General features: G+C 40.0%; 1 protein-coding gene across 6 annotated transcripts; it reads right to left on the bottom strand.

The window, feature by feature from the left end:
- Positions 1-5,016: 5,016 nt before the first annotated feature.
- On the bottom strand, positions 5,017-26,118 carry LOC116181069 (nocturnin). 6 transcript variants are annotated; one of them, XM_031501319.1, is made up of 7 exons: positions 25,949-26,116; positions 13,176-13,351; positions 7,541-7,755; positions 7,428-7,493; positions 7,254-7,375; positions 5,686-5,892; positions 5,017-5,627 (listed from the first exon to the last, which is right to left on the bottom strand). In XM_031501319.1, exons 2-7 carry the CDS (start codon positions 13,244-13,246, stop codon positions 5,130-5,132), a joined length of 1,179 nt encoding a protein of 392 aa, XP_031357179.1. In that variant the 5' UTR covers positions 13,247-13,351; positions 25,949-26,116; the 3' UTR covers positions 5,017-5,129. The 6 variants fall into 6 exon arrangements, with proteins under 6 accessions (XP_031357179.1, XP_031357184.1, XP_031357178.1 ...); XM_031501324.1 differs by lacking the exon at positions 13,176-13,351 and having other exon boundaries at positions 25,949-26,118; XM_031501318.1 differs by lacking the exons at positions 13,176-13,351; positions 25,949-26,116 and adding an exon at positions 23,429-23,720.
- Between the last annotated feature and the right edge of the window lie 877 nt (positions 26,119-26,995).

Raw genomic sequence — 26,995 nt, 5'->3', positions numbered from 1 at the left:
TTTCGTCTAGTGAGATTTAGAATCTGCCATATATTACTACTCAGAGGACCATCTCGTAGTTTGGCGCGTTTTTGTACAGGGCTATCAAGGAAGAACCTGAGGTTACTCGTGGGCATACCTTCTGGGCACTGTAAACTAAACAAGCACATGCACTGCATGGGTTTGGTGGAATTACCATCTTGTAGAGGATGTTACACAGACGACGAGACGGCACACCACATACTCTTTGAATATCCCGCTCTAGTCCAACTAGATCAATGTTGGGGGAATGGCTACGATTAGAGTCGCCTCCCCTTCCAACGTCCTAAGGTTTATTTCACGTGTGGGATGGCTTGAGTGACGTTGAGGGGGCGACCCTAGTCAGTGAGGTAGTACAAAGGGCCCGAATTTGAGGCGTAAGTACGCAAACCTCCGATACTTTATCTCGAGCGCAAACCTCGACCCCTTGACCTTGACGTTAGCACAGGCGCAAACCTCCGATACTTTATCTGAAGCGCAAACCTCGACCCCTTGACGTTAGCACAGGCGCAAACCTCGCTACCGCAGTTCAGAACCACTCAATTCTAATGACTTTTCTAGGGATTTTCGTCTAGTGAGATTTAGAATCTGCCATATATTACTACTCAGAGGACCATCTCGTAGTTTGGCGCGTTTTTGTACAGGGCTATCAAGGAAGAACCTGAGGTTACTCGTGGGCATACCTTCTGGGCACTGTAAACTAAACAAGCACATGCACTGCATGGGTTTGGTGGAATTACCATCTTGTAGAGGATGTTACACAGACGACGAGACGGCACACCACATACTCTTTGAATATCCCGCTCTAGTCCAACTAGATCAATGTTGGGGGAATGGCTACGATTAGAGTCGCCTCCCCTTCCAACGTCCTAAGGTTTATTTCACGTGTGGGATGGCTTGAGTGACGTTGAGGGGGCGACCCTAGTCAGTGAGGTAGTACAAAGGGCCCGAATTTGAGGCGTAAGTACGCGTGGACTCTGGTCACCCTCCTATCGTCATCCAGAATCCAGAAGGGGGTTGACCTTCTCTACTTAAAACAAAACTTTGGATTTTTAAGCACACTCGAAAATTCTTCAAATTTTAACTGGCGCGTTAGCTCAAACCATTGTAGCAGAAGCAGCCAAATTACGATGAATAAAACCAGTGGAGGAGGAGAGTACCGTTCAAAACAAATTAATGACTGCATTACTGTTGAAGTTCAATGTGTCTAGGTGACAAAGACACAGCTGCGGTGTTGGAATTGCGGAGAACTTGGGCATTTCCAGAATCATTGTCGAAAGACTGGTGGGAGTTAAAAGCCGGGAAAACTAGAAAAAGGCCCCACTGTCCCCGCACTCAATACTAATAGTTCGATTTGTGTCGACGGTGGGGAAACGCCGTATAGACACCACCATAGAAGCCATCGACAGATGGATGGGGGAGAAGAGGTTAAAACTTGTGGGGAAAAAAGACGGCGGCCATTGTAGACATGCGAAAACTTCCCCCCGATAGTGATGAAGATTGAGGGGTGGGGGGCTAGGGGATACTAGGGATCACAACAGATACAAGCTTGAAGTTCGTTAACCACGTGAAAATCCGATCCGATCCAAAAAAAAGTTGCAAATCCTTTACTAGCGCGGCAAACAACGCCATGTTATAACTCCTTGGCTCGCTGGCTGGAGGAACGAGGCCGTAGGACATGGTACGGAGAGGTACACTACCATCTAACACAGTTCTTACCAGGACACGAGGAGAACCCAAATTACCTACACAGATTCAAAAGGCGACGGGACTACACCTGTGCGGACTGCGGGCATCGAGACACTCCAGGACACGCAGTATTTGAGTGTGAGTGGTGGGAAAGACGTAGGTGGACGTTGAGAATGAAGTTGCCGGACCCGATAGAAGAGGATAGCAGCATGATAGGTGTTATGTATTACTTGGTTTGCATATTAGTTACCATTTGTAGAAGGCATTGAGTCAGCCTACTAATAAAGCCAGTCGTGTTTTAGTACCTATCAAATTGGGGTCCGTTAACTTGGCCCCCCCACTGAGAGATTTCATAGTCGTATTATTTTAAAATGAATGCGCTCGTTATGCGCTCATATGCGCCACCGATAATAACTCTTGCGCCATTATCGGTTTTTAGAAATCCGAAAAAAACATTTGGGGGGGGGGGGCAAATGAACGTACCCCCCCCCCCAGTACGTATTTTGTCCCTTGTAACTAGGTCACCTGATACATTTGGTTATGCGCTCAATTGCGCCACTTGAATTAAAGCTAGCGCCATTACGGTTAAGCCGTGACAAATTTTTCAAAAAGTGGGGGGGCCAACTTAACGTTTTTAAAAGTTACTTTTTTTTAACATCTTTTCATACGAAATTGTACTCTCAGGTATGCGCTGAAATGCGCCGTAAAAAGATATCTTTGCGCCATTATTGTTTTTTGGTTATCCTTAAATATATTTGGGGGGGGGGGGGGCAAGTGAACGGAATCCCCCATAACGCATTTTGCTACCGGTATTTGTGCACTTGATACATCTGGTTATGAGCTCAAATGCGCCACTTGAATTAAAGCTAGCGCCATTACGGTTAAGCCATAAAAAATTTTTAAAAAGTGGGGGGGGGGCTAACTTAGCGTTTTCGCCGGAAATATTTCAGAAATTTATGTATGACACCTTAAATGACATTGAGGGAGTAATAGCGTACTTTGGCGAAATATTAGTTTATGGAAAAACAATTGAAGAACATAATTTTAATTTGGAAAAAACTCTGCAAAAAATTGCAAAATCTGGATTAACTTTAAATTTACAAAAATCTAAGATTGGTGTTACAAAAGTAAAATTTTTGGGGCACTATATTAGTTCACAAGGCATTGAAGTTGACAACAGTAAAATTAAAGCCATTTTAGAAATGAAACCACTCAGCAACAAAAAAGATCTACAACGCTTTCTGGGTATGATTGTCTATTTGTCAAAATATATACCGAATCTTTCAACTGAGACTGTAATTTTAAGAAAATTACTTTCAAATAGTGTGGAATGGCAATGGTCTGCTAATGAACAAAGAGTTTTTGATCGTCTGAAACAGCTAGTGACGTCATCACCAATCCTTAGCTATTTTGATCCAAATAAAGACACTGTATTATCTGTCGATGCAAGTCCTTTCGATATTGGAGCTGTTATTATGCAGGAAGGACATCTAATAGAATACGCTTCAATATCACTTACTTCAACCCAACAACGTTATAATTACATAGACAAAGAGCTTTTAGCTCTAGTTTTTGGTTGTGAACGTTTTCATTACTACTTGTTTGGCAGAAAATTTTTGATTGAAAGTGACCACAGACCTTTAATAGGATTACTGAAAAAACCTCTCGATGAGATGTCACCTCGAATCCAAAGGTTGGCACATAGATTACTAAGGTATTTTTTCGATCTCAAGTATGTTCCGGGAAAAAATCAACAAATAGCTGATACTTTAAGCCGAGAACCTTTAAAAGACCACATTGATACAAATTACCTTGAAGAAAATCTAAGAGTGTTTTCGGTAATTACAACTTCAGCTGAGAACGAAAAGCGCCTACAAAATGAAATTGATCAAGACTGTGACCTACAAAAAATCAAGTACTATGTTCAAAATGGTTGGCCGTCCCACAAGTGTAACCTACCACCATCACTCAAAATATTTTGGCAAATAAAAGAAGACATTTTATCTTCACAAAAACATACTTTTTTACAAGAAAAGAATTACTGTGCCAAAAAATTTGCAACATGAACTTTTAAAATTGTTGCATAAGTCTCACCAGGGAGTAGTTTCTACCAAACTGCTTGCACATGAATCCGTTTATTGGCCTGGCCTGGCTTAACAACAGACATAGAAAATTTAGTATTGTCCTGCTTGATTTGCCAAAACCAAACCACACAAGGTTCCAGATTTGCCTTGGCAAAAAATTGGAATTGATTTTATAAGCCTGGATCCTCTAAATTTGATTGTTATTGTTGACTACTTTAGCAAATTCGTAGTAGTCAACAAATTACCAAACAAAACGGGAGAAAGTGTGATAAGCTCTCTTAAAAACGTTTTTGCTATTAATGGTCTACCACAGGAAATTATGTCAGATAACGGACCTCCATTTAAGTCTAAAGAATTTTTTAATTTTGCTCAACAATATGACATTAAATTAACGACCTCGAGTCCAACATACGCTGCATCAAATCGAATTATTGAGAGAGCTATTCAAACTGTTAAGGGTTTACTTACCAAAGCATTTGAAGAAGGCACTGATCCGTTTCTCGCAGTGTTAATTATAACATTACTTCGAAGCAAGATTTTCCATCTCCCAGTATTTTGTTAATTGGAAGACGATTAAGCGGTATATATGCAATTTTACACATTCGTACTACTATTTGCAATGATTGCAAAAGTTATTCGCAAAAGTTATTTAGACTGATTTAAATTGTGCGGTTTGGATTTAAGCCTCTTGGATCATTTGAAGTATTGGGTTTTTGCATTTCACGGTGCTCTTAACCTTTAAGTGGGGAAAGTTTATCAGAAATAATTATAGTTGACAATTTAATTATTGGATATCATGAATATGCGATTTCCAGACCATTTATCAAGAATCATTGACAAATAATCTGACAAATGTACGTTTTAATCACATAATACGAAAGAAACAGACGTGGATGACAAGTACTTATAGGAAAGTGGAGAAAGTAGAGAAGAAGGACTAACATGAACAGACGTAGGCACAGAATTTAAAAGAATGTAACAGAACAGAAATAAGAGATACAGACAATCTGGCTCAGGAATGTAGAGAGGTGGAACGATCACAGATAAGTAAAAAGGGAGAATGAAGGAGAAAAAAATGGACGAAGAAAATTGCAAAAAAGGAAATAAAAGACAGCAGAAAGAAAGAGACGAGGAGTACGAGTCGGAGTCAACACGAGGAAAGAGGCGAAGAAATTGAAAATTACAAGGAGTAAATTGGGTTTTTGGTAAAATAAATGTGTCACCATGTCCGCCATTTTTTTTTATTTTCCAACAAAGATATCACACCAACGAAAAAAAAAACAATAAATTACACAGAATAATACAATTGCGTATACAAGGTTTAATCGCTACTGACTATTAGGTATTCGTTAATCTAAAGTCACAGACTAATGAGAAATGATCTGATGGATACAAATATGATGGAACTCTATCCTGGCCAATGTCCTCTCCTGAAGGGAAATCGAGGACCGCCTCAACTTCCATGGCATCGCGACTGTAAAATATGTAATCGATCGTATGGCACACCTCGCCCTCCTCCCTTATCTTCCACGTCGTGTACGGTGGTTCACGATCGGCCGATCGCAGATCGGCAACATTGCAACTCGCGTAAGCACTGGAAAAGTCCATACTGTTTAAGATCGTTTCGTAAACCGGCTCGGTCGGCTCGGCATTAAAATCGCCGCACAATATAATAGGTCTATTGCCACAATTATATCCAATAAACTGCAGCAGATCCTTTCCCTGTTCGTTTCTCAGCGTCGACAGCAACGCCCCCTCTCTCGCCTTGAGGTGAGTCGTCACGACGCACACCTCCTGACCGGTCTCACGAATTCGTAATACTGCCATAACTGCCACCTGCGGAAAAAATTCGTCGATTAACAATCGGCCAATCACGGAACCTGTGCGCGCGCACCTGGTTACTTTGTATTCGCCAAATCTCCAAGACTTTATTCTCGTTCTTGACTAAGTCGAACTTGTTCTTACGGTAAAATATGGCACAGCCGTCGGGACCGTTGTTTCCCTCGATGTAGAAGCACGGGGAGTCCGGTTTCGGGAAGAACATCCCCTCGTAGCCTTGCGTGCCGAGTACGTGCTTGAGGAAATTGAAGTGGTCAACCTCCTGAAAATGGAAACAGTTTAGTCGATAACTGGGTCGTTTAAGATCGTTTAAAGATGAAATAAAGCGGTGGGGATAAGAGGCAAAATGGAATGTCTGCATCTGCATCTCAAGAAGATTGCCCAAGGGGAAAACACGGCCGAGGATGTAGTCATCTGCAGGTATCTGACCCCCAACGAATTCTCATTAACGCCTTCAACGAAACATACGCTCTAAGTGTCAAATCTCTATCTTCCATCTTTTCAACTGTAAAACTATTTCCGGGAATGCTCCCTTATAATCCCTAAGGAACCTACATGCCAAATTTTAGCTTTTTATGCCAAGCAGGCAACGGAAGAATTGTATATTGTTGTATAGACAACGTCATGGAGAGTTACTTCGATTTAAACATCAAAAGTAATGACGGGACATCCTCTACATCAGAAATGGGAGGGGGGGGGGGGGGGGGGGGGGGTAATGTTCTTTTTTTCCTTTTGGTTTTGTTTGTAATTGCATAATTTTTGTTTAAATGTTTATTGAGATTTGATGTGTTAATTGTGAAACGTGTGTTAAAATGTAGGGACATCTGGTTGTTTGCGATAAGAGGTTTTGTTTTCAGATGATTAACGCACGCGTTCCGGTGTGATAACAAAAGATTTTCGGCGTAAGTGGGGACGCGTTTCCGTGTTATTGTAGTGTGTAGTTAGAAATTGGGCGGTGAAGGACACTAGAAGACTGTCCTCTAAAATTCATAGAAGATCGGTTAGTTTTAAATCCATAGAAAAATGAATATTTCTGAAGGTGAGAGAAATTACGCTAGTTTTTGAGAGCTGGAGGATCTGTTTGAGCTATCCCAGGAACAAAATTGGCTTCGTGAAAGAAAAAGGCATCAAGAACTCCATAATGTAATAAACACCTTGACCTCCCTGGACGTGCGAAACGCTTTCCACGCCGTCATCACAAGAGCACCGCAGGATAAAGCATCGAACGCGGTTAATACGCAGTTCCCTTACCAAAAAAGGATCATATAGAAGTCCTGTCCGGCCCAAAAGCATCAGTAGGAGTGACGCCCTCTCTTGGTCCGCTGTGGTGCTACACAGCCCGTGCCAAAAAGAGTTACCATAGGGGAGTATCGAGACGACCTCGCTATAGTAGCAACAAGCAGAGAATTGGAAGAGTCGGTGAGGGTTACGGAGTCCTCGGATGCCATCATGATACGGGAATAGATGGAGAAGACTGTCCTCGAACTTGTAGGGGCGAAGACGATGATGGCAAATGGGAAGAACCTCCTCATCCCCTCTCCTAATCTAGCGTGGCGTTCGGATGTAGACGAGTAAGGGGCAGAGGACATCCAAAAGGTCTCAATTAACACTTCCAAAATTTACCTGTAAGCATATGACGTCAGGACAATATTGTACGATTTCCTCCACGATCCTGTATCGACGAAAATTCCAATCGAGCGCGCTGTCGGGGCACCGGGCGAAATTGTCGTTCATCACCCCCAAAGCTACACGCGAAAAGAGACGGTTAGCAAAATTCCCAGACGAAAGCGCGCTTACCTTGGGAGAGAATGTTCCATTGTAGAATTCGCACGTTGTAAGCGCCCGACACGTAGTCGCTGTAAGCTGCAAGAGCAAAAGGTCAAATCTGTCAAATTCGCGCGGTTAGCTACCTTTGGAGACGCTGTTAAGCTTGTGAAAGTTGGCGCTGTAGTCGGTCTCGTACACTGGAGATAATCGAAAGTTCCTCTTGATCATGGGGTGTAGCTGCAAGTAGTTTTGGCAGTGCTTCAGTAGTTCAACTCTGCTGATGGTGTCGGGCAAACGTACATCTCTGTCTTGATTGTCGTCGTTCAGAATTTTGGGAGCGGAGCTGAAGCTTCCCATCCTGCAAAGAAACAGAACGTTAGCCGTGTAACTGACCCGCTGGAAGACAACCTTAATAAAAGCGATTTTTTGTGTTTAAGATCCATGCTACTGTCTGTCGGTGCGCCGTCCAAGAAAGCGGGGACGTTAATGCGAGGTAGTTCGGTTTAAAAACCGCAGGAGACCGTGCAGTATTGTGTTGAAAGTTAATCTGCATATCCATTGACAAATTCTATTATTTTGGCACTCCACGTGCTCCAGATAGCGATCGTAAGATTAAAATCCAAGTACGCCGTGGTAAAGGTCAGTATGTAAAGTACAATTTTGGCAAGTAGATTATTTCTTTTCGACACGAAATTTTGACATATTCGACCAAATCATTGAACTGCAGTGGGCCAAGGATACAATCTTTAACCTCCAAATATTGACTCCCCCTTATCGCCCCTGAAACGTAGAACTCCACAGATTTCTTCGGTCATCTCGCGGAGGAAGAGGAGTAGATAGTCATAACGAAAGAAGCACAATAATTGATAGTCAGATATGTGCATGCATTTAGATGATCTGTACATTCACAATTCACAACGACTCATAAAGTGAGTGTACAAAAATTCTTGAGATGCTCACTAAAATTTGCCTGGGGGGTTCGTACACATCCTTCAGACATTCTTCATCTACTTTCCTCAGAGGTTTTGCAAAGTTTTTTTGAAGACCATTTCATCCGTTCTTTAGTTAATTTCTACAAATACTTAAGAAGTTGTTGAGCGACTTCTTCAAGAAGAATTTCTTCAGTTCTTCAAAAATGGGAATGACATAAGAATTATTCATTTTGAGTTTCATCAACATCACATATACTATACTGGAACACCTCCCAGCGCTCGAAACTTTTCGGTTCTACACTCTTCCCCGAAATATTTAATGCTTCTTCCACTTGCATCATCATTTTTAGGAAAGGGTCATCGAACGTAACACAAGAAGTCTATAGAGTAGGGATGCTCCTTGGGAAACTAAGATTCGATATGGCCTTTATGAAAAACTATATCGGAGGCCTTATGAATGAACGACCAGAGCAAAAGTGTACCACAGGAGTGTCTGGGGGCATGTCTCTGGAATTCCCCACAGCGCCCCGGAAATCTGATGATATGTGCAAGGAAATGAAAATAACATCCTCCTTTTTTTCCCGAGGGGTGTTCCGGTTGGGATGCATCCTTTGAGGATGAATGTAGCACCGGGGGGGGGGAGTGTCTGGGGCGCATGGAATACACCCACCACAAAAAAGGATTCCCCAGTACCCCCGAAGATTTTATGATATCTGCAAGAAAAGGAACATTGAATCCTTCCATTTCATGGGGGTACTCCATACACCCGGTTTGGAAATCCTTAGGAAAGGACACTTCAGTGATCCTATAATAAACACCTTAGTGCTGAGTGTTCACAGATTTCGCAATCCATCCAACCGTCGGAGACATTGGATATAAGGGAATATACCCGACCACGATAAGAGGTCCAGGAGGAGGGCTATGGTTGGTAGAAGTTAATTCATTTCGTTGAGACCGAGACCCTTAATCTATTAGAATACAATGAGAGCTAAAATTAATGTCCCCCCCCCCCTCAGGCTCCATTGCTCACTGATTTCGAAAAAGAGTCGCACGGGAAAGTTATAGTTTGTACAAGCCAATTTATTTCGATGAGACCTTTCATTAGAATACCATGAAGGGTACAACATGCGTTTACCCCCCCCCCCATTTTGTAAACTCTAACTTGGCACCACTAAAGGCATGCGTATGCAAAATCCGAGACCAATTGGTTCTCGTATGTAAAAGTTATGCACGTTTTACTTTCAAAAACAGCATCTCAGGCAATAATTCGTGGGGGGGGGGGGCTTTTAGACAGCAAAATTTGATGGCCGTTTGGCACACCTTCAAGGTATAAGCTATCTACTGCAAAAAATTCCAGGACTCTAGGACCATTCCCCTAGAAGTATTTCAAAACGGTAGAAGTGGGTCCGGACGGACGGACGGACGGACAAAACTCAAACAATAGTACATTTCTTTTAATTCTTAAAAAATGCGCTAAACAGATTTTAACGTTTTGTGGAGGACCACTGGTGGGGTTTGGGGATTATGGAATACCACTCAGCGCATACAAAGGTTTTATAATATGAACAAGGAAATGAACATTGATACTTTTCCCTCTTCTGAGGAGTATTCCAATAACTATAGCAAAGTCTTTAGGGATAAACGTTTTGAAGAGGAATGCGACAACGAGAGGTCTGGGGATATGGAATCCCCAGCGCACTCGAAAATTTTATGTTATCTCGAAGGAAATTATGCGGGTCACTCTGTAATTGGCCGCAAGCCTGTTGAGGGCCCAGAACAAGAGAGGGATAATAAATAAAAATGAATATTGAATCTTTCTTTTTTCAGACTCCCACACACCCCGATTGGGGTGATCCCTAGAAAAGGAAGACTCCGTAATCCTTTAAAGGACTACAACAACAACAGCAACCCCCCCCCCCCCCCAACACACCGGTGATACGTCTATATGTTCACCCTCAAACGTGCAGCCCTAAAGAGTTTTTCAAAAAACAGTTGCTGTGAGTACAAGAGTAGTACACATTCTGAAGAAGAATGCCTGGAGGGTAAGGAATACACTCCCCCCCCCCCCCCCCGGCAAAAAAGAAACAGTTAATTTCCATTTAGCATTTAGCTACATCCTGAGATTTCGTACACTGGGAGGGGTTATATTATATGTATATATATTTGAAAGGGTTGTAACTTTTGATCTAGTAGTCCAATCTTGGAACTGTTTGAAATTATGGATTCTACGGGCCAAACTCTAAGAAAATGTTTTTTCCCGGTCGATCTCAGACAATTTTTTTTCCGGCCTCAAAAAAAGGCAGTTATTTACCTTCCTTTTTACCAAAATCGACTGCTCCAAAATTTCTCTGGAAAACACTTTTTCTCACTAATTTCGTGCGTAGAATCCAAAACGATTCGTACTTTTTCGATCAAACCTCTCAATCAAAATATATATATATATATATATATATTATATTATATATATATATATATATTATATAATATATATTTTTTTTTTTTTTTGATTGAGAGGTCTAATCGAAAAAGTATGAATTGTTTTGGATTCTACGCACCAAAATTAATAAGAAAAAGTGTTTTCCCGAGAGATTTTGGTGCAGTCGATTTTTAGTAAAAAAGGAAGGTAATACACTGCCTTTTTTTGGGCCCCGAAGAAGAAATTGTCTCAAATCGATCGGGGAAAGACATTTTCTTATAGAATGTGGCCTGTAAAATTCATAATTTCAAACAGTTTCAAGACTGGGCTACTACTTCAAAAGTTACAGCCCTTTGAATTTTTTTTCGAAATTGGTTTCTAGTCTATAACTTTTGATTGAGAAGTCTGATCGAAAAAGTACGAATTGTTTTGAATTCTACACACCAAAATTAATAAGAAAAAGTGTTTTCCCGAGAAATTTTGGTGCAGTCGATTTTTGGTAAAAAAGGAAGGTTAAACACTGCCTTTTTTTGAGCCCCTCAAAAAAAATTGTCTCAAATCGACCCGGAAAGAAATGTTCTTATAGAATGTGGCCTGTAGAATCCATAATTTCAAACAGTTCCAAGATTGGGCTACTAGTTCAAAAGTTACAGCCCTTTGAATTTTTTTTCGAAATTTGTTTCTATTCTATAACTTTTGATTGAGAAGCCTGTGTTCACCTTCAAACCGTGCACGTGCAGCCCTCTTTCAAAATTGTTGCTGTAAGTACTACGGGTACTTACACCTTTTGGAGAAAAATGTATAGTGGGTTGGGTTGGCAGAGTAGCCTTGGCTGAAAGCCCGCCCACTCAAAATGGGAATGGTCAATCTCCATTTAGTTACAACTGACGTATCACATCAGGTTTACGCACACTGTGGGGAGGGGGTATCCATAACCCCCAAATCCTCCGGTGATACATCCACCCTCAAAACGTTCAGCTCTAAAGACTATTTCAACAAATTTTGCTGTAAGTGTCAAGTGTGCTAAACATTTGGGGGGGGGGTCTGGGGGCTAAGAAATACCCCCCAGGTAAATCAAATAGTCTTTCATTTACCTACAACTGACATCACATCAGGCTTTCGTACACTTGGGGACATTCCATACCCTCCAGACCGCCCTCAAAACTTTCGTTGGTTATGATGAATTTTGAATAATTAGGGTACCTTCAGTGAAGGAAAGATTAATTGAGTTCGTTCCCATTTTTAACCCCTCTGGGGAAGTAAAAGTACGAGCTCCCATTACATTGTCTTCCCGAGAATTCCTTTAGAAAATTGGGGAAATATACTTAGTTTTGCCATCTCAGTACAACACGATTTAAACGATTGTGTTTGATACTAGGCGGAAGGGCGCAACGGGAAATTAAACGTCGGCAACCCCGTTCGCTTCTGGCATGAAAATCTTATATAAGACACCTTTCTGTTGCTCCTCTAAGGGTGGTTGCTGGTTCCTCCTCTTCACACCACATTTACATTTGCTGTTGTTAAGAACGGTCTGAAGAACATCAAATATCGGTGGTTGAGTCTTCAAAGAAGGTGCCTCTTTCCTTTCCTCGGCCAGGATACTTATCTCCATTCTGGACGGTTGCGGATGCTGTTGCTCTTCCGGTACCTTCTGCTCCTGATCGGTCTCTTTTTTTAGTAAGTGTGTGGGGGGGGGGGATTCATCTTGCACCACACATTCCTACCGAACGGAATTTATCAATTAAAGAATGAGCGAATTTAACACCAGAAATCAAAAAACCTCATCTTCTAAACTTTTGGCTTGTGTCTTAAAACGTATGTTATCATTAATATGTGCAAAAATGGGGAGGTGGGGGTGCGAAGTTATAGATTCCACGTACCCTCACCGACACTTCGAGCTCATCACGGCACTATTTCTTCAGACCCTGAGTGATGGACCGTGGTCAAGTATTTGCACTACTCCACTACTCAGTAACAAAAATAGCCGCGATATTTCAACACTAGATGGCGTGTTGCTATTGGCCGGAGTTACACCTTGAACCTGGACGTGGTGCATTTAAAGTACCTACGTGGTGACCATTACAGTAAATTGCCTAGGCGCGTGTTAAAAAGGTGTAGTGAACGATTGCACATGACCAGAAATTACTTTTCCCCACAAAGTGGTTAAGTAACCGTTTTCCTAGAACGAGAGTGAGTAATACCCAAGTTCAAAAAACCACCGACATAAAAAAAAGATAAAACCTTAAAAACAAATAAGTGTTATTGAGGTTAGATAATCACTTTTACTTTAAACAAATTGTGCACGTCAGCTTTGTTAATTTACTGTAGCGATTAACATAAATTAGTCAAGAAGGTCATGGCAATAATGAATTAAAAAGACATACAAAACCGGAAGACGGAAATAGAGCGTTTGGTATTAACAAATCTTACCTTGGCAAGGCCAGAACGCGGCCGAATCTCCTCACTGACTGCACCATTAGTTTATTCCCCCAGGCGACCATTCTAAATTTCCTTGGTAGGTACGCGCTCAGTTTAGTTCATATAAAATTAGACGAAACTCGTATACTCCAAAGAAAGAACGATGTGCTTCTTAAGTTGTTCATACTCTATTTAAAAAAACAAAAAGAAATATACGACACTATCACCGTACACCACCAGCGGTTATTACAAAACTGAGCACTCACTGCCAATGATTTGTCCCATAAACGATATCAAAAGTGAACCTTTAAACAGACTATACGCTTATCAGACGCGACTGAGATACGAAACGAGTCTGAGTTTGTTTTTTCTAATACATTCCAGTTTTTCAAAGGGCCCGAGTGCCGTCACGCATGAGCGCGTGATCGCCACTTTTCGAGCGAATTTGACCTGATCCAGGGGGTCGAACAAAAACATCGGATGATAAGGCCTGAAGGTTATAATACGGCCCGCTGAATAATCAAATCGTTCGATTTTCATTGAAGATTACTCAAAATGTGACGTGAAAGTCACCTTACCTGCACTTATCTGGCCTAGACAATCTAATCTGGATCATTGGTTACATTGTCATAGTGTACCTCTGGTGCTAAAAATAGCTTTTGGTCACTCAAAAAATCTTTGGAGTATTCTTTTTTGAACCATTGCCAGCACCATGGCTGCAACCAGGCGAAGATTTTTGATACGATCACTTGCGTCAATGATACAATGTACCTAATCAGTGTAATCTTTCAAAACTGTTTTGCAGTGTACGTCACTGGATTGTATTCAATGTACACCAGAACTTTTTTCACTCATGATCCGTTATTCTGTAAGAGATTGGGAAAAATAGATGAGGTCTGTTGTTAAATAAACAAAGAAGTCCTGCACGAATTGAATGGTAAAGAGAAAAAATGACACCTTTCAACATCTGTTATTTATTTACTATCACTCCCATGGTAACACATTAACATTCGAAATTCCATAGGGTTCCTTTACGCTAGGAAAATTAACATTTGGCTAACAAACGCAGACCCTTCCTGACTCTTCTCATACTTGGACTTCTTGAAATTTTACATTTCCGTCTACGGTGACCTAACTCGTCACATTTGTAACGTTTTGGGACGAAGGCTTATCTTTACTGGGAAATGAGGCAGCATCCTAAGTAGAACTATTTAAGGTGCTCCTATCATTCATCCGCTACTCAACAACACATAACCTCTCCGAAACTTTAACAAATTCATGGTACTCGACCGGTATCGTGTGCAAAATCCGATTCAGGTACAGTGAACTTGGCAATTTTACATTGAAACGGCGATCCTGCCCTTTCTATAGTCGTGGACATATGCATCAATTGTCTTACCCGAGTCGACCAACTCACGACAATAATATTCTGAGCTCTAAATTGGAGGTTCTTGAAGGATGCCTTCTCTTCTTCATACGATCCGCTAACCTTGGGCGTTGCATCTGCACCTAGTTCAGTAGATTGAATTTCTTGCCTTACACTTTGCCCATGCAGCCATTTACACTCAACGGAATTTAGACTTGGAATTTCCAATCCAATTCCACTACCACGATAAACAACCGAGACGATAGTAACTAAGTTCTATAAAACTACGCACACGACGCACTTCCGTTAAGATCGTTCACAACGAAGTTCCTACAAAAATAAAGTCTCGCAATACTGGGCCCATAACCTGACGAGATCTGTGGAGAAGTCTTGTACGAATTGAATGGTAAACAGTTGTAATTAATAATGAAAAGAAATGGACCCCCCTCCCAGTAAACGACAGTTCCATTGCCATTTCCAGAATACCCCCCAGGCCCACAGATTCTTCACGAGATCTGAAGCCTACCATTTTGTAAAAGAAGGTGTTACCGAGGGGGCTGGGGGAACGACAGTACAATTGGTATTTCTAGAATACCATTTTTGGCAATAGCCTTCGATTTTCACGTTTTCTGCAAGGTATTTCAAACCCCCAGGCCCTCCGGTTCTATGTTCTCTACGATGCGAAGAGGACGAACTCATAACCCTTCTCCAACAACTGTAAATAAAGCTGTTACCGGGGTCTGGGGGGTATGAACCATATCCAGAAAACCACCATAGGAGTGCTGAGGATTTGACACACTCTTTAGGAAATATTCGCCAATTCTCTCGTTAGCTTGTCTGAAGTCTAAACGTTTTTGTAAATGAATGCGTTACCGGGGGGGTCTGGGGGGTATGAAATACCCCCCCCCCCTAACGACAGTTCCATTACCATTTGCAGAATACCACCAGAAGAGTGCTGAGGATTTAACATACTTTTTAGGAAATATTCGCCGATTCTCTCGCTAGCTGGAGGTTATTCCATACTCCCCCCCCCCCCCCACACCCCGATTCTATGTTCGCTAGAGGACGTAGAAGAGCATCTTATAATCCTTCAACAACTATCATGAGATCTGAAGTCTAAACGATTTTGTAAAAGAATGCGTTACCGGGGGGTCTGGGGGGTATGGAACCCCCCCCAGTAAACGACAGTTCCATTAACATACTTTTTAGGAAATATTCGCCGATTCTCTAGTTTGCCGGGGGGTATTCCATACCCCCAAACCCCCTTGATTCTCTGCCCGCTACAGGACGTAGAAGAGGATCTCATAATCCTTCAACAACTGTCACGAGATCTGAATTGTAAACGTGCTTGTAAAAGAATGCGTTACCGGGGGGGGGGGTCTGGGGGGTGTGGAATACCTCCCAGTAAACGACAGTTCCATTACCATTTGCATTAACATACTTTTTAGAAAATATTCGCTAATTCTCTCGTTTGCTGAGGGGTTTTCCATACCCCCCAAACCATAGTCATAGCCTATTTCAGAATACCATCATAAGGGTGCTGAGGTTTTAACATACTTTTTTTGAAATATTCGTCGATTCTTTCGTTTGCTGAATTATCCCCTCTCCCCTCAAATAATTCGAATGTTGATCCTCTCACGCACCCAGTCAGTGGATGTGGTATCTGGATAGAAGGTGCGTGTTTAGGGATAAATAGTCATCTTTAAAATAACCTTCACATTTTTAGTCAGGGACTACTGTTCACTTTAAGTTGGGAAGAGTAGCAAATTGCTAACACTCCGCCCACTATAAAATAAAGGCAATAAAAAAAAAAAAAAAAAAAAAAAAAAAAAAAAAATTCATCCTCAAGAGAAAAATAATTGAAGGGGTGGGCCCCCCCCCCCCCTCAGTGCAGCCCATGCGGTTATCTAGACCAAACGGCTAAGGTTTGGGCATAAATCGTCATATTCAAAATAGTTACCCCATTTTTAGTAAGGACCACCCCGTCCCCTTTAAGTGGGAAAAATTGATCCCCTGTAATTGAAGGGTAATGACTCATTACACTTTCGCACCAGCCTCACTTTCTGGAGTGAGACCCGCATTTTTGGTAAGGGACGACTGCCCCCTTTTAAGTAGAAAGAGTTCATCCACGAGGAAAAAATACCATACAATACTTCAAAATTCCTCGCCCCATTTGAAAAGATCGGGCGCCATGTTTCATAATAATTGCTGGCACTAATTCAGCCATTGAATCCCAAATTCGAAAATGCAAGAGCATTTCTCAATTAAGGCAATCATAATATTTCAAAGTCCGAAGGGCATTTTCAAATTTCCCGGCCATCTTTCAGTAATTACTTAATTCAGTTCGCTTTTTGACAGCTTCATCTTCGGATCAAGACAAGCACTTTTTCCAAATAAACGGAGGGTTCAATGTGTTTCGTTTGGTAGCCAATCAAATTTCGACGAAATCAGAATTTTCGTGGTAGGAATTATGAAAAAAAATTTAAAATCGGGCATACCCGAAAACCTATTCAAAGACGTGCTACCCTTCTCTTTGTAACTCACCCATTTTTTTTACATGAGTAACACCCTGTATAGGTACTGTAGCGAACACTCCAGAAATCCCGACAGACGTCGAGGCGCCAAAATTAATCATCGGCAATAAGGGCGAAAGCGGATGTGACGCAATCCTTTCGGGAAAAATGGCGTGTTTATTGTAGAATGTTCCGAATCGTTCTAGAACAATTGTCGTTTACTCTATAAGCAAATTGTAGCTAATTTCAGGCAGTTCCAACATCGATGAGCTTGAGTTATGTTATAAATTGTTGTAAGTGATAAATAAAATTACTGTTATAAATTAATTCATTTTAAGACTGTTATAAATGTATTGTTAGTTAGTTGTATTAAATAAAACACGTACTTAAATTTACGTTAGATTTAGCTTTTATTTCGCCCAACTAATGCTGATCGTTGACGTAGGACGTCAGGCCCGTGGGGGTTGGTATTTCTAGTCAAATAATAAATCCAAGTGTACACGATATACAACGTTCTGTAGGAATGCGAACCCCTAAGGTTTTTATTAGCGCCAAAGTGTGACTATCAAAATATTGTTTACTACCAAAATGTTTGTTTGCGTTAGTATTAAGTTTATCTGTTAAGTGTTTTAGTTTTATTATTCAATTCTGAAAAAAAAACGAAATAGTCGCCCAACTCGACGCAAAGTTCAGGTTTTATCAAGAATGTTTTGAAACCTTCGGTTGTAACCTCTCAGAAGGGCGCTCACCACCTGGTTCACCAAATGCCCATGTCCGATCGGATCGAAGTATCCCCATTCAAAACAGTCGTTCCTCAACCAGTCTGGAGGGACCGACGAGTTCAGCAAGACAAAACAAATAATGTTGTAACATCATTGTTTTGACGTTTCCCAACAACCACCAACGGAGTTTGCTGGAGTAAAGGCACTTTGGCCTTCAGTTGATAAGATAAAGCGGCAATAGAATTTCTTCGGGCGTCGATTGTAACTGGGCCAGTACTTGGTCTTTGGACATGGTGGAGGAATAGGTGGGCCGCGGCCAAGCATACCTGGTGAACAAGGGCAATTTTCGCCATCCAAAAATCACCGTTGACGGACTGACGTCAGACCACTCGAGATAACAGTGATGTAAGTGTTTACAAAAATGATATCTCTTCCGGACATTGGATTTTGGTCCCAATTAAAAATAGCATAATATGCTGTAAAACTTTCATCCAACGCAACTGGTGGCCACATTGGGGTTAAGACACGTATTCAGATTTACTGAAAATAGGATTCGAAGAGTGCCTGGCAAGCGTTTGTCAAGAAATTATTATCACAAAGTGCACTCGAGACCTCACTATCTATCAGTATCTTCAGACATAAGGAGCATAATTTGTTTATATCTAAAAATTCTGCTTTTCATAAAAGGGTTATCGTGACACACGTGGGGACTGCTATATTTGTTTATCAAAATAAAAATTAAACAAATTATCATTTGTAAAATCCACTGCACTATTAATTTAATCAACAAAAATGTTTTTTGAAATACCAACCACAAAAGTTAAGGTATCTGTGCTCCGTAGTTTTTTGGAACAGTTTGTTGCCTAATTTTGTTTTGCAACAAGTGAACAAAAACAACGAACAAGTGACTGTTGTACGTTACACTTTTGTAATAACATAAGACCACAATTGCAACTGAGAATGTTGGCACGGTCAAAATTTAAAAAACTGACTGGTGCGGAAGGACTTCTGCAGTGACCTATGAAAATAAGCAAAAAGTAATAATTGAGAAAATTGCTTTAGGTGCTTGAAAATTAGCCACTCTTCTAGGAAATGCAATACTGTCCTGCGGTTGGGCGCGAATTTGCAATAGTTACAAAAGTTTGGTAATCTTCTCAAGTTCGTGGCGTATTCGCAGTATACTTCCAATGTCATGTTTTCGGACATATCAAGTCGACTTGTTCCTAGAAGAAGGTTGACAAGAAGAAAACTGACGGCAAGAACATGTTTTGTGCTATATCGGCGTTGAGCTGTCTAGAAACAGAATGGAATTTGATTCTGGCGCAACTTCGCACATGTGCAAGGACCTTAATCTCTTCAAGAATGTTCAAGAATGTTCTAATTTTGAAAATATGGCAGCAAATAACTACAATGAATGGACAATTCGACTGCGGATTATGGTTACAAGAGGTTACATGAGACACTGAGCTAGACCAAGAGATAGCGGTAGCCTTAAAATTTGGGTCAAAGACTTAACAAACTTGTCAAAAATAAAAATCTCTCGTCGGGTCAAAGTTGAAGGTACAAAACCAAGAGATGTCAGAATACATGCATTTGTAGATCCTAACGCAAAAGACACCAGAAAAGTTACTAAAAAAGTAGTAATGCCGATCCTAACGCAAAAAGTCAACAGAAAAGTTACTAAAAAAGGTAGAAATGCCGATCCTAACGCAAAACCTCACTAGAAAAGTTACTAAGAAATTAGTAATGCCGATGCTAACGTTAAAAGTCACCAGAAAAGTTACTAAAAAAGTAGAAATGCCGATCCTAACGCAAAAAGTCACCAGAAAGGTTACTAAAAAAGTAGTAATGTCGATTATAACGCAAAAGTCACCGGAAAAGTTACTAAAAAAGTAGTAATGTTGATCCTAACGCAAAAAGTCACCAGAAAAGTTACTAAAAAAGTAGAAATGCCGATCCTAACGCAGAAAGTCACCAGAAAGTCACTAAAAAAGTAGTAATGTTGATCCTAACGCAAAAAGTCACCAGAAAGTTACTAAAAAGGTAGTAATGCCGATATTAACCCAAAAAGTCACCAGAAAAGTTACTAAAAAGGTAGTAATGCCGATCCTAATGCAAAAAGTCACCAGAAAAGTTACTAAAAAAGTAGTAATGCCGATTCTAATGCAAAAAGTCACCAGAAAGTTACTAAAAAGGTAGTAATGCCGATATTAACCCAAAAAGTCACCAGAAAAGTTACTAAAAAGGTAGTAATGCCGATCCTAATGCAAAAAGTCACCAGAAAAGTTACTAAAAAAGTAGTAATGCTGATCCTAATGCAAAAAGTCAACAGAAAACTTACTAAAAAAGCAATAATGCCGATCCTAACGCAAAAAGTCACCAGATAAGTTACTAAAAAAGCAATAATGCCGATCCTAATGCAAAAAGTCAACAGAAAACTTACTAAAAAAGCAATAATGCCGATCCTAACGCAAAAAGTCACCAGATAAGTTACTAAAAAAGCAATAATGCCGATCCTAATGCAAAAAGTCACAAGAAAAGTAGTAATGTTGATCCTAACGCAAAAGTCACCAGAAAAGTTACTAAAAAAAGTAGTAATGCCGATCGTAACGCAAAAAGTCACCAGAAAGTTACTAAAAAAGTAGTACTGTTGATCCTAACGCAAAAAGGCACAAAAAAAGTTACTAAAAAAAGTAGTAATTCCGATTCTAACGCAGAAAGTCACCAGAAAAGTTACTAAAAAAGTAGAAATGCCGATCCTAACGCAGAAAGTCACCAGAAAGTCACTAAAAAAGTAGTAATGTTGATCCTAACGCAAAAAGTCAACAGAAAAGTTACTAAAAAGGTAGTAATGCCGATCCTAATGCAAAAAGTCACCAGAAAGTTACTAAAAAGGTAGTAATGCCGATATTAACCCAAAAAGTCACCAGAAAAGTTACTAAAAAAGTAGTAATGCCGATCCTAATGCAAAAAGTCACCAGAAAAGTTACTAAAAAAGTAGTAATGCCGATTCTAATGCAAAAAGTCACCAGAAAGTTACTAAAAAGGTAGTAATGCCGATATTAACCCAAAAAGTCACCAGAAAAGTTACTAAAAAGGTAGTAATGCCGATCCTAATGCAAAAAGTCACCAGAAAAGTTACTAAAAAAGTAGTAATGCTGATCCTAATGCAAAAAGTCAACAGAAAACTTACTAAAAAAGCAATAATGCCGATCCTAACGCAAAAAGTCACCAGATAAGTTACTAAAAAAGCAATAATGCCGATCCTAATGCAAAAAGTCACAAGAAAAGTAGTAATGTTGATCCTAACGCAAAAGTCACCAGAAAAGTTACTAAAAAAAGTAGTAATGCCGATCCTAACGCAAAAAGTCACCAGAAAGTTACTAAAAAAGTAGTAATGCCGATTCTAATGCAAAAAGTCACAAGAAAAGTAGTAATGTTGATCCTAACGCAAAAGTCACCAGAAAAGTTACTAAAAAAAAGTAGTAATGCCGATCGTAACGCAAAAAGTCACCAGAAAGTTACTAAAAAAGTAGTACTGTTGATCCTAACGCAAAAAGTCACAAAAAAAGTTACTAAAAAAAGTAGTAATTCCGATTCTAACGCAGAAAGTCACCAGAAAAGTTACTAAAAAAGTAGAAATGCCGATCCTAACGCAGAAAGTCACCAGAAAGTCACTAAAAAAGTAGTAATGTTGATCCTAACGCAAAAAGTCAACAGAAAAGTTACTAAAAAGGTAGTAATGCCGATCCTAATGCAAAAAGTCACCAGAAAGTTACTAAAAAGGTAGTAATGCCGATATTAACCCAAAAAGTCACCAGAAAAGTTACTAAAAAAGTAGTAATGCCGATCCTAATGCAAAAAGTCACCAGAAAAGTTACTAAAAAAGTAGTAATGCCGATTCTAATGCAAAAAGTCACCAGAAAGTTACTAAAAAGGTAGTAATGCCGATATTAACCCAAAAAGTCACCAGAAAAGTTACTAAAAAGGTAGTAATGCCGATCCTAATGCAAAAAGTCACCAGAAAAGTTACTAAAAAAGTAGTAATGCCGATCCTAATGCAAAAAGTCACCAGAAAGTTACTAAAAAGGTAGTAATGCCGATATTAACCCAAAAAGTCACCAGAAAAGTTACTAAAAAGGTAGTAATGCCGATCCTAATGCGAAAAGTCACCAGAAAAGTTACTAAAAAGGTAGTAATGCCGATCCTAATGCAAAAAGTCACCAGAAATGTTACTAAAAAAGTAGTAATGCCGATCCTAACGCAAAAAGTCAACAGAAAAGTTACTAAAAAAGGTAGAAATGCCGATCCTAACGCAAAACCTCACTAGAAAAGTTACTAAGAAATTAGTAATGCCGATGCTAACGTTAAAAGTCACCAGAAAAGTTACTAAAAAAGTAGAAATGCCGATCCTAACGCAGAAAGCCACCAGAAAGTCACTAAAAAAGTAGTAATGTTGATCCTAACGCAAAAAGTCACAAAAAAAGTTACTAAAAGAAGTAGTAATTCCGATTCTAACGCAGAAAGTCACCAGAAAGTTACTAAAAAAGTAGTAATGCCGATCCTAATGCAAAAAGTCAACAGAAAAGTTACTAAAAAAGGTAGAAATGCCGATCCTAACGCAAAACGTCACTAGAAAAGTTACTAAAAAAGTAGTAATGCCGATCCTAACGCAAAAAGTCAACAGAAAAGTTACTAAAAAAGGTAGAAATGCCGATCCTAACGCAAAACCTCACTAGAAAAGTTACTAAGAAATTAGTAATGCCGATGCTAACGTTAAAAGTCACCAGAAAAGTTACTAAAAAAGTAGAAATGCCGATCCTAACGCAGAAAGTCACCAGAAAGTCACTAAAAAAGTAGTAATGTTGATCCTAACGCAAAAAGTCAACAGAAAAGTTACTAAAAAAATAGTAATGCCGATCTTAACGCAAAAAGTCACAAGAAAAGTTACTAAAAAGGTAGTAACGCCGATCCTAAAGCAAAAAGTCACAAGAAAGTTACTAAAAAGGGGAGTAATTCCGATCCTAACCGAGAAAACTATGAATCACAGATCGACCACATGGTAAGGACCAAATCAAGAAAAATAAGCATCATGAACACAGTGGAAGTATGGGTCAGAACAGTAGGATCACAAAGTGGTAACAAAAAAAGTAGAGGGGGGGGGGGGAAGAAGAAAATGTAGTGGGATGGGAAACTTCTGACAGGAGTATAGAAGAGTGCAGGACGAGATCAAGAACAAAAAGGGGGAAGGGAGACCATCTTGGAACAGGATCGTCTAAACGCTCAAGGAAGCAGCAGGGAGTATGCTAAAAGTATTTGCCGGCCGATAAATTTCGTAATTCGGTTGCATTTGAAATTAGTGGTGTAGGGCCGACTATTCTTAAAATCTGGTGAAAAGACGTGGATACCACAAAGTGGAAGTGCAGGCATTTGCCATTTACTTAAATTTTTCATTATGGAGGGCAATTTCGAAGGCCACCAAATATTGTTTAGCAATTGGTTATCAAACTACAACCTTTTTGACTTTTTTTTACCGACTAATTTCGAAAAATAACAAAAGCGGTTGCCATGCAAAAAATAAATCGGTAAATAACCATGATCCATTATTCATAAATTCAAAGTCCTTTTCCTGTTGATATGACAAAGTAAAAAAAAATGAGTTACCTTACGAGGTACATCAAGAGCTGCTTCGGCGGGACGTAAGCGCCGGACTCCTCATCGACCTGTCCATACTTAAGTTCCGCACTTCTGGCGGCTATTCTCCGCTTGGCCGCCGAAGATGTCCACAAAGAAACCTTGGCCAAGGCTTCGGCGAGATGCAGCGAACCCTGCAGGTCCGCGGTCCCATTTTCGCCCAGGTCTTCCATTCTTGTACGAGGAAACGATATTCGAGAATCGCGCGTAACTGGAGAAGAGGTCGAAATGTTCGCGAGTAAAAGTAAAACGCGTGAGATTAGTGGCGGCAGGTGCCCTTCATTCGCAACGTATTCTTGACCTTAACTGAATCAATTTCAGTAATGTCCCGACTTTTATTTTGTTCACGTACCTTTCTGAAGGAGAGCGATTTCAATTGCTAAAATCGGGATTCTTCACCTTGACGTTTCATTAACAATGGAAATTAGCGCAAAGTATTGTGAATATTTCTCTTTGTAATGTCGTCTAATACAAAAGGTATGTTGGTAGGTAATATAATTCCGAGTATTTTTTTGAAACGTAGTAAACGTAAATGAGTTCTATTTCTGTAAAAATATTACTCACTAATCAATTTCCTTTATTAGTAGTCAGACTGTATTTGAGATCTCAGTCTGGGATCAGGGTATATAGTCTCCTTTGGCATGAACTGTAAAGAGGATGTCTGAAAGGAGTATCAAAATCGGAAGAGCACCCTGAGATCTTTTTTGGTACATTTGCAAACTCATCATGATAGCAATATCGTGCAACTTGCAAAATTGGCATATTGTAAAAAGACTGGGAAATGATTCGTAAGGCGATATTTAATTAAAGCAGTCATTAATTAAGTAAGATTGAGTGGGAGGCATCTCTGCAGCTTTTTTAAGCCATTCGCGTTCTGGTCACGCTAGAGAACCGTACTTCGTGGTTTCAGAAACAAATTCGCAGAGACCACCGTTGCATCGATTTCGTCGTTCCTTTTGTTTTAAAAAAGGTTAAAGTTGTCATAGAAGTGATCAGTGTTATAGGGTCCATTTGAAAAGTTATGTAGAAAAAAATTAGTTCCATTCTTTGCGATAGTGCGCCAAATATAACTATTTCAGAAACCAATTTCCCAACGTTTAATCGCAATCGGATGACCGGTTTAGGCAGTAATTAAAAACATACATATTTTTATCGTTGGTAAAGTTATTTTTAACATGGAATGTGGAGATAAGGCGTGTATGTGCTCGAATATGTAGAAATAAAGCGGCGGGAAAGTGAAAAACAGGTAACTGGACACCAGTACACGAGGAGACACGAGCTTTCGCTCGCGAAAGAAAGACGCGCAGACAAATTGTCTTGTGTGTTATCGATACGAGTGAAAAATTGTAAAGAAGTGCGAAGAAGCAAGGTCGTACCCATCGTAATTAAATTATTTATATAAAGTAATAAATAATTTTACGATCAAGAGTGGCAAAAGAAACAGCGCATTGTTTATCAATTGTAGCGTATTGCGGTTTGTTTGTTTGCGATTGAGGTCTACCTCCCAGATTTTCCGGTGCTCCATACATACATCATCAAATCTTTTTTTCTTAACCAATATCCCATATCCCACGTTCAATTGTCCCTTGTCGAAATATAAAGGGTAAGTACTAAGGGGAGTAATACTCGTTTTGGGTAAAAACATAGAGCCAAGAGGAATGGGGGTATTGAATGCTCCCCAGTATGATCGGGGGATTAAGTATACGTAAAACTGGGTGTATTCCATACCCCCAAGAAGATTTTATGATACGTTTATTAAGTATCACGAGAGGCTCTTATTCTTAGATCTACTTATTGTGTCACAGGACGTTTTTCATTTCTTTGCTCCTGATGTTGAACAGTTGTTAGAGAAAGTCATTTGTTTCAAATTTATTTTTGTCCGCACGGATTTCCACTATGGTGTAATATGGGAAAATAGATGGAAACGGCAATCTATTTAATTTTCTAAAAATAGGTCGGCAGTGTCACGATATTCAAGAATTTCCCCACAAACGAACGTCATCAGTCAGGAAAGACCCTTATTTCCAAAACTCATGGTGGGGAACAACTTCCAACAGTCATCATTTTCATCCACTTGAGACAAATTGGATCCTACCATTTTTGGTCCTATCGACAAACTATCACCACCAAACAAAGCAACCGAACTGTTACCCGTTACTGAGCGTACCTTGTATGCGCTAATGAGAGGTGCATAGAGGTGATACCTACTCGACAGAGTTCAACGTTCGGCGTTCGTATAATTTTATTTTAGTCATTCCTTGTTTTGTTTATCTCGCACTCAAACACTGATACGCATAGTCATGTTTACACGAACTTTGAAACGAATTTTGCAATTTTTTGGTAACCCCCAATTATCTTTGGGTTTTTGGGAGTTTATGGATAAATAACAGACAATTCTTTTTATACGCAAACGTATAGGTGGCACTACAAACGAAAAATACTCGATGACAAATCATCAGAAGTGCATAATATGTGGAACAATAAACTCACCATTAACGATGACGTTGAAGGTTGCCTCTTCCAAAAAAGCAGTCAAAACGCAGGAAAGGAGGAAAACTTGCTCGGAGAACACAAACTCGCTTACCTCTAGGACATTTAGAGTGCGTATTTGTTAATTATATAAACGCACGCGCCGCTATCGTGGATATCTATATGAATTTCGAAAATCTGATTGTGTAAACGAACTAAAAATAGTCTTGGCCGTGATCTTCCACGGCGCGCGGTCAGGAAATGCGAAATTGGCCTATATTTTTGAAGCGGACCCTATACTGTATCTATTGTTAAAGTATAAAATAGACACTGGAAACACACTATCCAGATTCTGGGGACTAGATAACCTCGGAGGCTGTCCGGGTCATGGTACCACTGGAAAGTAGCTCCGCGGGTGGTTACCTCGAGGGATGGTCAACACGTTCAGTCCATTTAATAGTGCAGGACCGGACGGGATATTTCCGGCTCTTCTGCAGAAGGGCTTGAAACCGCTGCTCTTGCATTTGTTGCACTTCTTTAGAGCCTTCCTGGCTTTAGAGTAGGTATATCCACGAAAGCATCAAAGATAAGTAAATGCATTATACACAATGTTGGTTACACTCAAGGTTAAAAACAAATTTTGGGAACAATGGGTCAAGTAAATAGGTAGGAAAGGGTGAAGGTACAGGATGTGACTCATCTCTGGTGTAATAAAGTCTTTTTGTTTAAAGCAAGATGGAAAATTACATGGCCTTGAAGGCAAATTCAACTGTCAGCAAAAATATGTGAAAGTTATTGAATCGCAACTCATATATCACACATAGATTTTGATTTACGTAATCTTGCTCCGGCAATATAGATAACTCGCCCCTGGTTCCGGGGTTTCGAGTCTACAGTTGAAAGTCGAAGACAATCATAGAATTAGGTGTCGTAACTCAAATGGTTACAGTTCCACTCCCGTGACTGCTTCATTCACAGAGAAAATGTTAGTAACAAACAACAAGTCAATACATCAAACGAATCGGTAATTTCCACATATTAAAATACAAGACCAAGTAATCAACATCA

The sequence above is a fragment of the Photinus pyralis genome, unplaced genomic scaffold (assembly GCF_008802855.1).
Source record: "Photinus pyralis isolate 1611_PpyrPB1 unplaced genomic scaffold, Ppyr1.3 Ppyr1.4_LG9, whole genome shotgun sequence".
Classification (NCBI taxonomy): Eukaryota; Metazoa; Arthropoda; class Insecta; order Coleoptera; family Lampyridae; genus Photinus; species Photinus pyralis.
The sequence above is the reverse complement of the archived record's forward strand: the minus strand, read 5'-3'. Positions and strand labels throughout refer to the sequence as shown.

Bases quoted from the DNA above. Each gene is read 5' to 3' on its own strand.
- LOC116181069 (XM_031501318.1), bottom strand. From the start codon at position 23,631: ATGGAAGACCTGGGCGAAAATGGGACCGCGGACCTGCAGGGTTCGCTG. The intron at 7,756-23,428 runs GTAACTCATTTT...GTTTCTTTGCAG, and splicing joins CTCTTGATGTACCTCGTAAG to GATGGGAAGCTTCAGCTCCG. The intron at 7,494-7,540 runs GTAGCTAACCGC...TTGCTCTTGCAG, and splicing joins GCTTAACAGCGTCTCCAAAG to CTTACAGCGACTACGTGTCG.